Source organism: Euprymna scolopes, chromosome 27 (genome assembly GCF_053919585.1).
Source record: "Euprymna scolopes isolate OS-2025 chromosome 27, ASM5391958v1, whole genome shotgun sequence".
Classification (NCBI taxonomy): Eukaryota; Metazoa; Mollusca; class Cephalopoda; order Sepiida; family Sepiolidae; genus Euprymna; species Euprymna scolopes.
Genome location: NC_136508.1, coordinates 75,308,910 through 75,324,680, shown reverse-complemented (window position 1 = coordinate 75,324,680; position 15,771 = coordinate 75,308,910). Strand labels below are relative to the sequence as shown.

The 15,771-nt window shown below is 34.6% G+C and overlaps 1 protein-coding gene across 3 annotated transcripts in view; it reads right to left on the bottom strand.

The window, feature by feature from the left end:
• Nucleotides 1-3,089: 3,089 nt before the first annotated feature.
• LOC145248917 (PIH1 domain-containing protein 2-like) overlaps nt 3,090-15,771 on the bottom strand; it is an 82,533-nt gene continuing 69,851 nt past the window's right edge. For all 3 annotated transcript variants that reach the window (XM_080110700.1, XM_080110701.1, XM_080110702.1), the window contains 3 exons: nt 7,852-8,332; nt 5,831-5,930; nt 3,090-3,427 (listed from right to left, as the gene is read on the bottom strand). In XM_080110700.1, coding sequence (XP_079966826.1) covers nt 3,284-3,427; nt 5,831-5,930; nt 7,852-8,332 — 725 coding nt within the window. In that variant the 3' untranslated portion in view covers nt 3,090-3,283. The remainder of the gene's footprint in view (nt 3,428-5,830; nt 5,931-7,851; nt 8,333-15,771) is intronic.

Here is a 15,771-nt window from a genome sequence, read left to right as displayed (position 1 = left end):
GGAGTTGGAATGTTGGTATTTGCCTATTGTTTAACATAAAATAGTTTAGATATGTTTGTTGGTAAAAAGAATCTAATTGTTCATTCTTTTATGGAAATTGAATTAAAAAAGGTCAGCTAAAAAAATAATTAACAATACAATTAAAAAATATATTGAAAAATAGGTTAGTGAGAATTCGTTGTCTGCAGAAGTGTGTTTTGTGAACATGTGCCGAGCCACGTATGTTTAAGCCATGTGAGTCGATCATGTTTGAAACCACATGTCTGACGTCATAGAACAATGGAATTCTCGATAATAGGAGCTAGAATTAGCAGAGAGAGGTAGTCGAGTCTGGATCGAACAGTCAGCAGAGTCGGTCAGGCAGAGTTGACACAATCAGAGGAGGGTCCCTTTAGAAGCGAAGGGAGAACGTTTAATCATGTAGAACAACTTTGAATTCCTTGACGTCGTCACCATTCGACCGGTCGATCTGATAATAAAGAAGTTACCATGTTTTTGTAAAACTGTGTCGTGTCATCATTCAACAGCAAAAGGTAATGTGTGGAACATCCTTAATATGAACTTTGTCTCCCTCATCGTTATTATGAACTTTATGTAACTCTCCCAAGAATGTGCATCCCCTATCTCAACCCTCGCTAATATATGTTATAAGAAGAAACACCCCAGAACGGTATGTGTCTTCTCGTCATCAATATGAATGTTCCCATCCGATCTTTTAAATATGACCCCAACACTATACTACACGAGGAAAGAAATTATCAGAGTAGATTGATGCTCAGTTGAGCATCTACCATGAATATAACAATAGAGTAGAAAAAATACAATTTCTCTTCAGTGAGAAAGAGGTTGCAGGAAAGTGAAGAGGACATCTTACACTAAATGTCGAAATTGATTTTGTATAATTTTTTTGTTATGTTTTTTTTTGTTATGTTTTTTTTGGTATGTTTTTTTGGCATGTTTTTTTTGTATAATTTTTTTGGTATGTTTTTTTTTGGTATGTTTTTTTTTGTTATGTTTTTTTTGGTATGTTTTTTGGTATGTTTTTTTTGGCATGTTTTTTTTATAATTTTTTTGGCATGTTATTTTTGATATGTTTTTTCTGGTATGCTCTGTCGAATTCAAGAAACTTTATATCGATTTCAGAAATCTGTACAATAATTAAATTTTTAAACATTACCCTTTATCAAATCCAATTGATTGGATTGCTCTTGTTCCATCAACCATAGAGCACGAGATAAATGTTCAGTTGATATGTAATAACAACATTCACTGTGCTGTCGTTCCACAGGGCATAACAAATTGTATTCTTCAAATGTGTTTAGTATAACCTGCACAGATATTGTGCTGCGATTGATTGCAACTATCGTGTTGACCTCGTTTATGAATCGGCACTCCTAACAAAACCAGATGATTACCTGATTAACGTGAATATCTAGAAATCAACATAGTTAATTTTCTTCTACTAATATCATCATTCGAGCTGACCATTCAGATTTCAACAAAGCATCATATCAGCAGCAGCAGCAGACAATATAGTATATAATAGGTACGTCACTTAACTAAACCACTGATTAAGGAGCCCAGTATTTGCCTCTCTTCCACTGGTGAGGGTATGTGGCACAAGGTTGGAAGGTGGGATGAATTAGTCAATGCCACTAAAGGAGGAGCACTCCGGCCCTGCAAAAAGAAGATGACAAAATTGAGTAGCCTTGTCAGCATTCCCTGGTAGAGCCCATCAAACAACAAGCAATAAACTTGCCCCACCCAAAAGCCGGTAGGCAAGGCGTGGGAGGGTCTACCTTCTAGACTTATTCAGAACATTTGCCCTAGTCTGAATGCTAAAAGACCACCAAAATAGCAGAGTTTCTGTTAGACATATTGTCAAGGTCGGAAGCTCACCTAAATACGCATTTCAGTTTGACTCAGAAATATATTTATGTTATAAATTTCAAGCAAGTAAAATATTTGTTTATTTTCCTATTATTGTTATAATTCGGCTTTCAAGTGCATTTGATGCATATTTTATTTTAAACAAATTAAATCAACGTTTCTATAATGGAACTCACACCCTTGAGGTTATTCTCGCATAGCTAATGCCACGTTCCAACATTTCAAAATATAACTGCTGAGAGACAGCGCATGGATTTTTACAAACAGACTTTTCTTTCTTCAACTTTACAACATGGCAAGAAAGAAGAATAAAAAAAGAAAGAAAACAACATACTGAGGATGGAGTTTGACCCCGAACTATATTTAAATTATAAATTACACGCAAGTAAAATGTATATTGCATTGTGATTTGACTTTCAAGCACACTTGATGCGTATTTTATTTTATTCAGATTTATTAATGTTTACTCCATAATTCTGATTTTTGACCATGACTGTATATATATATATATATATATATATATATATATATATATATATATATACTTATTTATATTTTGGAAAAAAAGGGATTCCAGTGGAGTGCTCTTTTATAAGGAAAAAAATCCAAAAATAAGAGAATATTAATTATATTTTTATTTTCAGAAAGTTTAGATAAGTCATCGGTACCGTCGGTTTCAAACCAAATAATAGGAAACCGTTTTAGACCCCCATATCAAGCTCTCTTCAACCGATACTCATCTCTCTTTATATATATATATATATATATATATATATATATATATATATATATATATATATATATACTAGTATGGGTGCCCGGGTGTTTTGAGGTGTATACTGAGCAAAAAAGACAAAAAACGGTCAAATTTTTTAACTTTGGCCTCTATTATGACCCTTTAACATTTATTGTTTTGTCAGGCTAAACGTTGCTTAACTTCAGTGATCTAATGGAAACAGGAGTGTAAGCGTGATTAAGCCCTATATAGTGACTCTTGTATATAATGAATACATATGCACATGTATTCATATATATATGTATGTGTTCATACATTATTAAGAGGTCTGACAGATTATTTTCGTGATTTATAAACGTTTAATATTTTTTAGGCTGTGCCTCCATTTTAATATGAAGACATATTTTCTCTTTCATCTGCAAAAGATAAAAATACATTCAGTAAAAAAGAAAAAACGATAAAGTTAACTATTTGAATATTCTTTTATTAAATTGATAAAGAGTTTGATTGAATAGTGCTTTTTTCTCAATTAAGATCATACTCTTTTTGAAGGCAAGATTTGCACTGATTTCTTTTATTCAATATAAACATTTTTTCTTCATAATGCAATAAGTGCAGGTCGGAAAACTTTATACAAAAACAAAAACAATCGATTTTTTATTTATTTGTGATGATAGGAACTTGGACTGTAAGCAGTGCAGATTTTGAACTGAACTCAGCAGTGACCATTGTTTCGTCTATTTTTGCGTCCAATGGCAGTAAAAGATTGTACCGGCTGTCAACATCTACTGTGAGGACATCCTGCAAATAAGCGAGGAAAGAAAAAGAACACGTAGGTTACTAAACATCTGATAGAGTAAAGAGCTAAAGCAAAAATTATGTTATACATATTATTTGGATTTATTGGACTCCTGCTCTTATCTTGAGTGTCATTTTCACAACGTTTCGGTCTATATAACCTACGACCTTCTTCAGGTCTATCTTGCCTTGTCAAACTCGGAAATCTTTCTGTCAAACTCGAGAATTTGGACAGAATTTTGAATGAAACCCTTTATCTAATTAACGGAGGTAGCATTCTCTTGTTCCGTCAGCGATGACTGGATTGATGACCTAAGTATAGTACTTTATCATTATTTTCATAGCAAATGCTCGTCTGGGCTCCAATCTATGCCCCCCCCTCGCCAAACTTTCACGAGAAACACTTGTTTAGCTAAAAACACTTTCCCCACTCTTTATCTGAGCCTAAACCTAAATGTAGATTCCATGAACAAAGCTTCTTTTTTAGAACTGCACACTTGTGGAACTGTCTTCCCATTGCCTGCTGTCCAGCTAACTACAATATGGTCGTCTTCAAGTCTAACGCAAACAAGTTCTTGATGATCCGTTCCCCTTAAGTAATTCAATTTACAAAATTTACACTACTAACAATTACTATGATATTGTCCAATTGACTACTGTACACTTTTTAACCCTTATCGTCGAGTGGCCTCTGGGCCTTGATAAGTGGTGACTTCTATGTAAAAAAAAAAGTAATTCAGTTGCTCACACCTTCACGAGAATATCACTTTAACAATTGATGTTTTCAAGTACTCTAATCACTGTGTCATGGGTTCTTGCGTACAGTTCTAGTGGTGCAGTGGTTTGAGTATATATACACCTGAAGAAGGTCAGAGTTTACATTGACCGAAACGTTGTGAAAATGACACTCAAGATGAGAACAGTAGTTCAGAGAATCCAAATAATATGAATAACCAATCCTCATCTCAAAAACACAGAAAAGTTAAAATATTTTATTTTAATTCATATTATTTAGATTCATCGGACTACTGTTCTTATCTTGAGTGTCATTTTCACAACATTTTGGTCGATGTAACCGCCGACCTTCTTCAGGTGTATTTTGCCGAACTTGGGAATTTGGACAGAATTTAGAACAGAACACTTTATTTGTTTCACAGGGGTAGCATGCTCTTGTTCCATCAGCCATGACTGGACAATGGTTCTCAGTAATTTGCAATTTTATTTATTGGTCACCCAAATTGAGAATTGAACCTTCCACCTTCAGGAAAATACTACTTTTACAATTGATTTTTCCAAGTACTCTAACCACTGTGCCACAGGTCCTACTTCTTTTATATCCTGTCGAATCGTACAAATCAGAAACGTAAATTCACATGTTGTTCTGCATGGGAATCGCTTTATATGCAAACTTGACTGCACATGAGTGTGCATCTTTATATAGTTATATGCGTGTAAGCGCATTTCTATGGCAATGAGGTTGTAAGGGTGCATGTACGATTCCGCCTGTGAATGTGCATTACTTGTTCATATGTGTATGATATTTCCTATGCGTTAGGAAGGAAAACTTGATTTCTTCACATAAAGTGTATTGATATGAGTGTTCCACTGCGTCAATGTTCTCAACTATGCAACATCGTCTATTCCACGGTTGAAGTCACATCATCGTTCTTATCCTTAGAAGGAGGGTGGGGTCTCTATTTTGGTATGGTATTAACTGCTATTTATTTCCACCTTATCACTCCCCCCACACACACGAGAATCAGAGACTAACTTTTTTCTGATCTGCTCTGTCTGACACGCCCGAATCAAACTCCCCCTAACGCGTATCAATCTTCCCTCAAAATTGTGTTCCATGAGTCCTTCTGTGATGTGGTGATCCACATTTTGCCAATGATTGTTCTGCCTGTTCGATCCATCTATATAATTGTGTTATGACATTTTTTTTATTAACAAACAACCTGCCTATCCTAATAAAAAATAATGAGCTCAAATTCCTTATTCTATATATTACACTAGCTACAACTACCAGTCTGTCCATGTGGAACCCATTATACAACATTAGATCTGTTGATGAAAAGTACTAAGTTATCGGCTTTTTGTATCCATCTTGTATGTACATACAAACAATATTTGCACTGATAAATGAAAATGCTTCTGAAATTTCGAAAATCTTAGATGTGTAATTTTTCAGATTGCAATTCGAATTTTTGCCATTTATTTCCTTTCTGTAAAAAATGCAGTTATTTGATTTCGTTTCCTCAATAGAAGTGAAAAAAAAATGAAAACAATATTCGAAAATAAAACAAAATCACAAAGAATAATAATAAAAAAAAATTCAATTAAAAAATTAAATCAGAATCCGCAAAAATGATTTTGATAGGGTTATTAATATTTTGTGTTAATTACCTCAATTAAGTCAACTTCACACTCAGTACCAGATTTTACCCCCGGCAATTGCACATTGACGGTTAGCCACTTTTCATCTTTGCTTCGCAAGATTTCATGTCTGCAAGTTTGATGAAAAAACAATTATTTACTTTTTGAACAAGTTGTTTTTAAAAATGTCTTTATAAATAACAGAAAATTTAATCTGTGGTTACATCTATAATATTTATAATAAGTATAATTTTGAAACACTAATAATCATTATTGAATGTTTTAAATGCTGATAGGTATCTGTGCCTAAATCAAAACGTGGATTCCATTAACAAAGCTTCTTTCTTAGAACTGCACGCCTGTGGAACTCTCTTCCGTCTGCCTGCTTTCCACCTGAATACAACTTGGATTTGTTCAAGTCCAACGTTAACAAATTCCAAATGAACCGCTCCCTTAAGTAAACACTTCATCAAATCTCCACACTAACGTTATGTACTTGCAATAACCTTTATCCCTGAGTGGCGTCCGGGCCTTGATAAGTGGTGACCACTGTGTAAAAAAAAAAAAGTAAAATGATACAACAATTTGTAAGACGTTAATAGGAATATGATGTAAATAATGACTAAACAAACTGTCATCTCAAATTATTTAGATTCTTCAAACTACTTTTCTCATATGCATGTGATTTTCACAACGTTTTGGTTCATGTAGGCTTCGGCTTTCTACAGGTGTATGTTATTGGACTCAGGAATCTTCCTTTCTAACTCAGAAATCTGCACAGAATTTCAAACGCACCCTGCAAGGACGTGTGGGGCAGCTGTTAGAGTACCTAGAAAAATTCAGTTGTGAAAATGTCATTCTTCTGAAGGTTGACGGTTCAGTTCTCAAATTGGGCGACTGAAAACAGAGTTGTGAATTGTTTAGGACTTCTATCCTACTATGGCTGACGAAACGAGAGCATGCTGACCCCGTAGATTAAATAAAGGGTTTGGTGCAGATTCTCAAGTTCGACAGAAAGATTCTTGAATTCGAAAGCAAATTTCCTGAGTTCAACAAGATGTGCCTGAAGAAGATTGGAGGTTACATCAAACGAAACGTTGTGAAAATGATATTCAAGACGAGAATAATAATACAAAGAATCTAAATAATACGAACAACTAATTGTCTTCTTAAAAATTCAGAAAAGAAAACTATCATCTTTTTGCTAATCACCATGGAAACAAGAGTTTGGATTTGATGGCTCAGAGATATATTCACTTATGTTTCTGAGTTTTTGAGATAAGGATTAATAATTTGCATCATTTGAATTTTTGGACTACTGTTCTCATATTCAGTGTCATTTTCCAATGTTACTGATTCACGTGACCTTTGACATTTTTCAGGTGTATCTTATTGAACTTGGGAATCTTTCTGTCAAATTCGGAGCCTTTATTTAATTCACAGATTAATCCACTGTTAGCCATGACCGGGTAGAAGTTTAAAATAAATAATTCGCAATTGTATTCTTAGCATCGCCAACACTGAAGATTGAATCATGAACCTGCAGAAGAGTGTCACTAGGAACTTAATTTTGCTTGGTACTTTATCTGTTACAAAACAGGTCATTGCAATATATCGGAAGAAGGTCAGAGGTTACATCGGCTAAAATGTAGTGAGAATAACATTCAAGATGAGAACAGATGTCTTAACAAACCAAATGATGCAAAACATTTTTTTCAGTTTCAATTAAAAGCAGAAAGTAACGTTATCCTCTAATCTTTCAAATGCACTTTTCCATCCATCCATAGCCCTAAGGGGCATAGGCCATCTACAACTTTTGTAGATGCTTTTGTAGCGACTGAGTTCTTTTTTTTTATGGGGTGAGGATGCTGGCCTCATGCCCAACCTTCCTAGAAGGTACATACAGCGCCTAGCCTTCCCAAATGGTCACCCATCTGATACTGGCCAGGCTCAACATTGTTTAACTTCGGTGATCTGGTGAGAACCGGTGTGTCAATGTGATTGTGTCGTACGAATGCACTTTTAACAGAGTAATATTGATATAAACTTACCTCGGTTCGATTGCATGATTCTTTGATATCTCATGAATCAAGACACCTTTTGCTTCTTGTTTTGTTTCTTGCTTGCAAAAATAATCTGCCTTCTGGTTTGCAACTTTTAACAGAGAACTCAGAGATTTGTCATCTTTCTCGTCATCATCAGAGTTGTCGGAGAGATTGATATTTGTCAAACGCTCTAGAACCGAGTCAGTTTCTTCTTTCTTCTTCCTCGTCGAATTCGGATTTTTCTGTTTACTGGCATTGAAAATTTTCTTTCTCAGTTTGATGGGGTCACCTGTGCACACGGACTTGTCGAACACGTCAAAAGAATCGGTTTTCAACGATAGACCATTTTGTCCCTCAATTAGTTCAAGGATATTCTGTACAAGGTAACGCTGCTCCAAAGATGGCTGTTTATTTCCAATGGTCGGTTTTAGCTTTTCTACAACTTCTGGATTTACTACAAGCATAAGACGAGCACTTTTCTTGTTTTCTGCAAAGATCAAACAAATAAGCGTACAGTGAAGAACTAGCAGCACAACATAGGTAAATATATCGAACTCGGGAATCTGTACAAAATGTCAAATTAATGTCATATTTAATTGACAGGGATATCTTGCCCTCGTTGTACAGTCTTATGGTTTATTAGTATACTGTAAAATGTTTTTGACTCCTAATGGTGGTATGAGACGAATGGATTCGCCAATCGTTTTTATACCCAACGGCTGTGCTAAGCCACCAATGAAAACGTTTCAAAATTATTATAAAAATTGTCGAAGTTTGGATTCAATCAGTTCGCTGTTTACTACGTCATGGACCGCATTTAATTCTTGGCCGCTATCTTGGTTATTGATCTGAACTCCGCCGCCATCTTGGTTACTGATCTGAACTACGCTGCCATCTTTGTTCAACACAATATCTCGGAACTTAACAGGTTAACTATGCCACGGACTCCATTTGATTCTTGGCCGCCATCTTGATTACTGATCTGAACTACGCCGCCATCTTTGTTCAACACAAAGTCTCAAAACTTAACATCATTACTTATTACTATATATATATATATATATATATATATATATATATATAAGCATTTAAAAATTAAATGTTAAAAATTCAACAGCATTTCTCATGGTTAACGGTAGCCAAATGAATTAGGTCCTTGCTCATGAAGTCAGGGATGGCTTCTGTCGCCAGGTTCGAGTCTATCGACTGGTGTTAATCATGACACCCTGCACTGATGATTACCAAAAGGATGAAACACTAGTATCCGTAGTTATTTAATAATTATTATAGCCCCTTTCAGAAACTTGTTTCTTATCGTTGAGCACTTTCAGTTGAATTAAAGTTGGTTAATTTAGCTCTTATGCCCAGATCATCGTATAATGATTAGATCACTCTGGCAGACGTTAAAAAGCATTTAAAAATAAATATTTAAAATTTAACAGAATTTCTCACGGTTAACTGTAGCCGAAAGGATTAGGTCCTTACTAATGAAGCCAGGGATGGCTTCTTTCACCGGGATTGAGTCTATTGACTGGTGTTAATCATGACACCCTGCACTGATGATTTCCAAAAGGATGAAATAGTGTCTGTAAGTATTTAATGATTATTATAGTAAATAATTATATATATATATATATATATATATATATATATATATATATATATATATATATATATATAATAGGACAACAAGAGAATGAAATGAAGACACAAAACTATATATAGGTAGATATAGAATGGATCATTTATTGAATAATGGAATAAAGGGACTCTTTATGCCAGGGCATTTCGAAGACTAACGCTTCTCATCAGAAGACTAGAGAAGGTGCTAGGTAGCATGGTGGGGATGCAGCGTCTAGCGTAAGGTTCGTTAGGGATGAAAAAGATTAAGAGGAATTATAAAGGGTTGGGGGAAGCTTTAATGAATTCTAAATAATATTATGGACTTCAAGCTTATATATATATTATATTATATTAAATAATTATATACATACACACACACACACATATATATATATATTATAGTAAATAATTATACATACATATACACACATATGCACACACATATTATATATATATATATATATATATATAATAAGAAAGAAAATTATGATATAAAACTAGTACATAATGATTTATTCATTTATTCAATAAGGTTATACATCAATGAGAAGTGTAGAGTAAGTGAGAACTCTTGATACCATGCAATTTCTAAGCCTGATGCTTTTTATCAGAAGAGCAGAAAAGATGCTAGGAAACATAATAGGGATGCAACGTCTGTTACATTAGGAGTGAAATAAAATATTGAGGCTGTTTAGGGGGGAACTAAATCGATCTCTGTGATATACACATATTGTCAACGTATATTAAACCCACCATGACAGATATGCTATCCACCTACCTCCATTATATAAATAAAATCTATACTCCTCCTATATCACAGAGATCAATTTCGTTTACCCAAACAGCCTCAATATTTTGACCAACTAGTAGATAGTATGCAACTACAAAAAAAAGAAAGAAAAAAGAAAACCAATTTTCATGAAACGAAAATGGAATCATGTCGTCTTTTCTAGAGCGACAATTTTATCGTTTTACTCTGTATTTCACTTAATATATTTTTTGGAGATTTGCAGTTCCTTTCTAAACTATTTACATACAATATCGATCAGGTTTTTCATTGTCAGAGGGCATAAATATTCCTTCAGAGAGTCATTCATGTGGGATAGCAGCTTTCAATTTGGCAACAATCTTACTTTTTTTAATTAATTTATTGTGGACTATTTTCCTTATCTTTCTTAGTTGTTGTTTCACAACGTTTCAGCCAACTATTCTTCTGGCCTTAATCAAGAGGTATGGATGGAAGATCAGATAATAAGTAAACGTGGATTTATAAGACCAAAAAAATCCAACCTTGATCGCCCTTCAGGGCCCGTGGCACAGTGAATAGAGACATTGAGTCTCTATGGTTCCAGGTGAGAATTGTCACAAGATAGCAGTTTCAATCCTACCCAAAGCCGGCCAGAGGCTTACTTGGCCAAAACGTGGTGAGACGACAACAACTATGGATGGCAGTAATTGTTGAGGATGCAGTTAGGAGATTCAGAGTTCCTATCCCGTCATGGTTACCAACTGACGAAGGCCAGATGAATAGTTGGCCGAAACGCTGTGAAACAACAACTAAGAAAGATGAGAATAATAGTCCGCAATAAATAAATTAATAAATAATACTCATCTCAATAATGAATTCCAATTAAAAATAATATATAATCTTACTTTTGTCTCCAATAGTAAGAAAACATGTTGAGAATTTATATACAACATCTAGAAATGTCTTCACTCTTTCAGTCAATGTGTTATTAAATTAACGATTCTCAAGTGTTGATCCAAAAGAAAACAATTGAAGAGCTACGAAGAAGGGAGTAGTGTTACATGTGACGGGCTGTCCCCTTCTCATGTAAGTAATAAGGCAGACTAGATAAGCGAAAATGATATTAAGAAAAGGCTAGAATCGAACCTTGTAGGCAAGTGGATAATTGAAATCCTAGGAATGCAGTCCATTGTTAATTCTTTTAGAAATAACTAAATATTATTTATGTCAGAAAAAAGCGATTGTCCATTCTTTTAGAGTAACTGGATATTAAATATGTCAGTTAAAAGAATGGACAATGCGAGTTTATAAATTAACAATAGATTAGATTTTGTACAATTCAAATTGGAAATTTTTTGTTTGCCAAAAGTGTGTATGGACGGACCCATGTAGAAAACGTGATATAGTCACGTTGGCTGACAGTAGACTTCTGACGTCATAAACAAAGTAATTTCTCAATATATTGAATCGGAAGGTTCAAAATTAGGAGAATTAGAGAGAGAATCAAAGAAGAACACAATCACTGTCACGGTGATAGAGTCGGGAGCGAGTTAGCAGAGCTGAACCCCTTAGAAGCGAAGGGTAGAGAAGAGACCATGTAGCTATACAAGTTTGAATTCTTGACATCACCAATCGGCTGGTTGAATAATAAAGAAATCATCTATATTTTGTAACTGTTGTCTTCGTGTCGTCATGACAACCGAAAGGTAAATGTGCTTTGATTATCATCATCTTGTAACGAACTTTGTACAACTCTTCTAAGTATTATGTGTCCTCCCCATCATCATCAATAATGTGAAGTCCCCAATAATCGTCACAGTCGTTGTCGTGTGTGTAATCTATATAAATGTCTTTATCATCCTTGTTCTGAGTCCCCGTTATAAATGTGTTCCTCTTATGAACCCCCCCCTATGCAGCAGTAGTACGAAGATGGGAGTAGTACCATTAAGACAAGCGACCCATTGTAATCCAGAATTTATTTTTCTACATAGTCAGCACCATTCTCAATGCCCATTTGCCAGGAATTCAATGATGAATCTCTGCTCTGACGTTTGTCCATGAGAGGGATTGCTTTCTCAGAGTATGGCACTGTCAATATCTGCAAGAGAGGAATGAAACTTTCCGGTCATGAATTCATAATTTAATCCATTATAACAACATAATTTTCAATCCCCTCTGATCCATTCTGGCGGAATAAAAAATTGGAGTCATCACTTTTGGAATTACCTTCGTAAACAACTTGATTAAATGTCTCTTTTTGTATATTTTTTTAAGCTAAAAAATCATTTCGCTAAATGTTAGCATTCTGTTTTTCCACTAAAGAGTCCAAACTTTTTATAGAACAAATCATTGATGGTAAATATTCTCACACACAAATCCCATTATAAGCCACATTTTCCAACGCATAATGTAATTGTATCAAAAATAGCTTGACCTTTTGTAGTTGTGGGTAACTGTTTGCAGCATAGAAATTGATTAATTATGGCATCTTCATCAACGACAAATATGAATGCAATTAATTGTTCAAGATTACTGGTCTCAGCGCATTCATCGATTTGGAGAGAAAACAAACTATTTGGAAACTTGGCTGTTACACTTTCTTCAATATTATTAACCAATAGCATTTTTTTTAATCGCATTGTTTTAAAGACTGATATTCACAATATCTTGTTCAACCTTATCACCAAGCATAATTTTTATCATTTTTTCATGCTGTAAGGATCACTGATTGTGTAAGAACATTAGGCTATTCAAGTCATTTGAAGCTAATTGTGATCTTCCGGATCAGTTATTTTTTTTTTATTTGTTTATTTATTTATTTTTTAAATAGTTAACTTTGCGTTGCATTTAATTTTAACTGTTGGAAATGTCCAACATTTTGACTTGTAAGATTAGCATGATTTGTAGTAAGGTGATTTTATTTGTTATTTTATTTTGAACTGTTCCTTCGTTGCTTCGTTAGCATTTTGGCGCACACAACACAGTGGAAAGGAATATTGAATCAGCAATCAAATGAAACTAAAATCTCAGTATACAACCGGTGAACTTATTTTTTCAATCAACTTATTTTTTACAAGGAATTCACCACTAATCAAACCCCGAAGGTCACTCAAGGATAAAGATTAATGACTGTATGCAGATCACCTGGAAAACAGTGTAGTAGTCGTTAATGGTGGAAATTGGGTAAAATGTTATTATTTAAGGGGACGGCTCAGCAATAAATTGTTTACATTGAAGATGACAGTATTGTAATCAGCTGGAAAGTAGGGCAATGGACAAAGTACAACAGGCGGACAGTTCTAAAACAGAAACTTTGTTTATGGAAGTTGCATTAAGATTTAGGCAAAGATAGGAAATCAGATAAATTGTTGATATGGGTTGTAGAAAGACGAGTGTGCTTTCTAACGGTATAGCAAAGGGGGACACCATAGATTGGAGCTCAAGCGAGCATTTACTATGAAAATAAAAACAAAGGAACAGGCTCGCAATGTCTCTTCTGTGGGAAAGAGGTTGCAGAGAAGAGAAAAAGCCATCTCCTATTATGTTTCAAAGCTTAAAATCTCTCAAAGCAGGATAGGGTCTCTAAGTAGTTTCTGACCAGATATGGCTTTAGTACTCCATTTTATGATGTATCTGGCTGTTATGCAGGCAGAGCACTGCATTGAAAGTGAGATACTTTCTGGAGCAGTTGAATGATGCAATTATTTTTCTGGCAACTTTGGCAACAGATTAGATTTAGGTCTTTTAATTCAAGTCAGCAATAAAGGTCAAATCTAGAAACTTGTCAAAGCATAGAGTTTCTTTGCGAGGAGAGCCATACATATGAATTGAATCCAAGTGAGAATCAGATCATTTACAGTGAAAAGATGGAAGCTTGGTTTCTGATACATTAAAATTAACAACCCGCCTTTTCTTACATTGCACGACATGCTCAAGGTCGAAGGAGAAAGACTCAGAGAGATTTTGTTCATTGTTGGCCTTTGAAGCGTTGCCATAGATCGTAGTGCCATCTGCACATATGTCAACGAAGAAACTTAGAATGCGATTTGTGAGATTATTGATGAAGATAAGTAAGAGAGTTGGACACAAGATGGAACTTTGAGTTTCAGACTTCACATCGACAACTACTTGTAGAAACCTTTTGGAGAGAAAAAATTCCTTGGCTGCAGACATTTCAAGATATTGCAGAGATTGAAATCTTGTGTAGTAGAGCTGTATGCCAAATCCTATCAGATGGCTTTGATATGCCAAGAGGTTTTGCCGATAGATTCACTGATCCTATGTGAAAGTACACTCAGTATATCAGCTGTATATCTCACAAGACAAAAACTATATTGCTTGTCACTGAGTAGGTTCTTTTTGCTGAGGTGGTTGACAATGTCTCTATTTTACATAGTTTGTACTGACATGCAGAAGATCGATCTCCAGTATTTTTTAACATCGGACAAACTAATGAAGTTTTCCAAAGTGTTGGGAAACATTTGTCTTTATGCATCGATTGAACAACTTTGCAAGAATTGGTCGTAATTCCGGTTGCAGCCTTTCGATACTATAACCGGAACATTGTCAGAACCAGTTACGTTGTTGACATCAAGGTTCTTGATAAGTGTGGCAATATCACTAACAGGTATGTGAATGTCATATATAATTTTGGGTGGAAATTTGGGAGGTAGATATCCCTGATCGAATAAGTAAAGTTGTCTGCAAAGTTCTTGGCAATGCCTGAATTTGTAAGGAGTTGACAAAATTATTTCAGGCCTGCTGATGATGGTCTAGATAGAGGACGCGCATTTGTCAAGGACCTTGCTTGTTATTCACCCAAACTCATGGAAAGAAAGTTTCTGTTCTTCTACTTTGGACTCTTACATTTTCTACCATGCTTTTGGCAGTGATTTCTGGCAGTTCTAAAAGTGATGTTAGTTTCAAAACACCTATTACGTTTAAAGCAATTGAAGTAATGGTTTCTGTATGCAATGGCGACGGCACATTCAGGGTTGTACCATAGATAGCGGTTCAGTTTCTTTTGAAATTGTTACACAATTATTGTTGGCATCATCGCCTTTTCTTTTTAGAAACTTTTCCATAATCAAAGGTGGACTAAATCTAAAATTGAAGCAAAAATAAATCAGACATTTTTATCATATTCGATCATGTTTTACATTGTGTTCTCTAGTAAATCTCAATTTATAAAAACTAAATGTGATAAGACAAGTAGCAACAAAACTTGGGTTTCTATGATAAACGAAAGAGACAGATGATATAACATATAACAGAACTTAACATTGTGTATTATTTTTGATAAAATCTAACATATCTATTAATTTAAACTCACGATTTTTCATACATTTTATTATCTTATTTCCTGTTAAAGCATCAATATCCTTTAAGGAATAATATGTGAGTTAGTATTTTTTAATAAAGATATCTTGAGTTACACAGATAGAAAAGCCATTTGGCACCTAGGGAATCTGATAACTTCCACATATAACGTCTTTTCAGCACACCAGTAATCATTTTGAAACACGCTTATGTGCTGCAATATTGTTATTGGGACC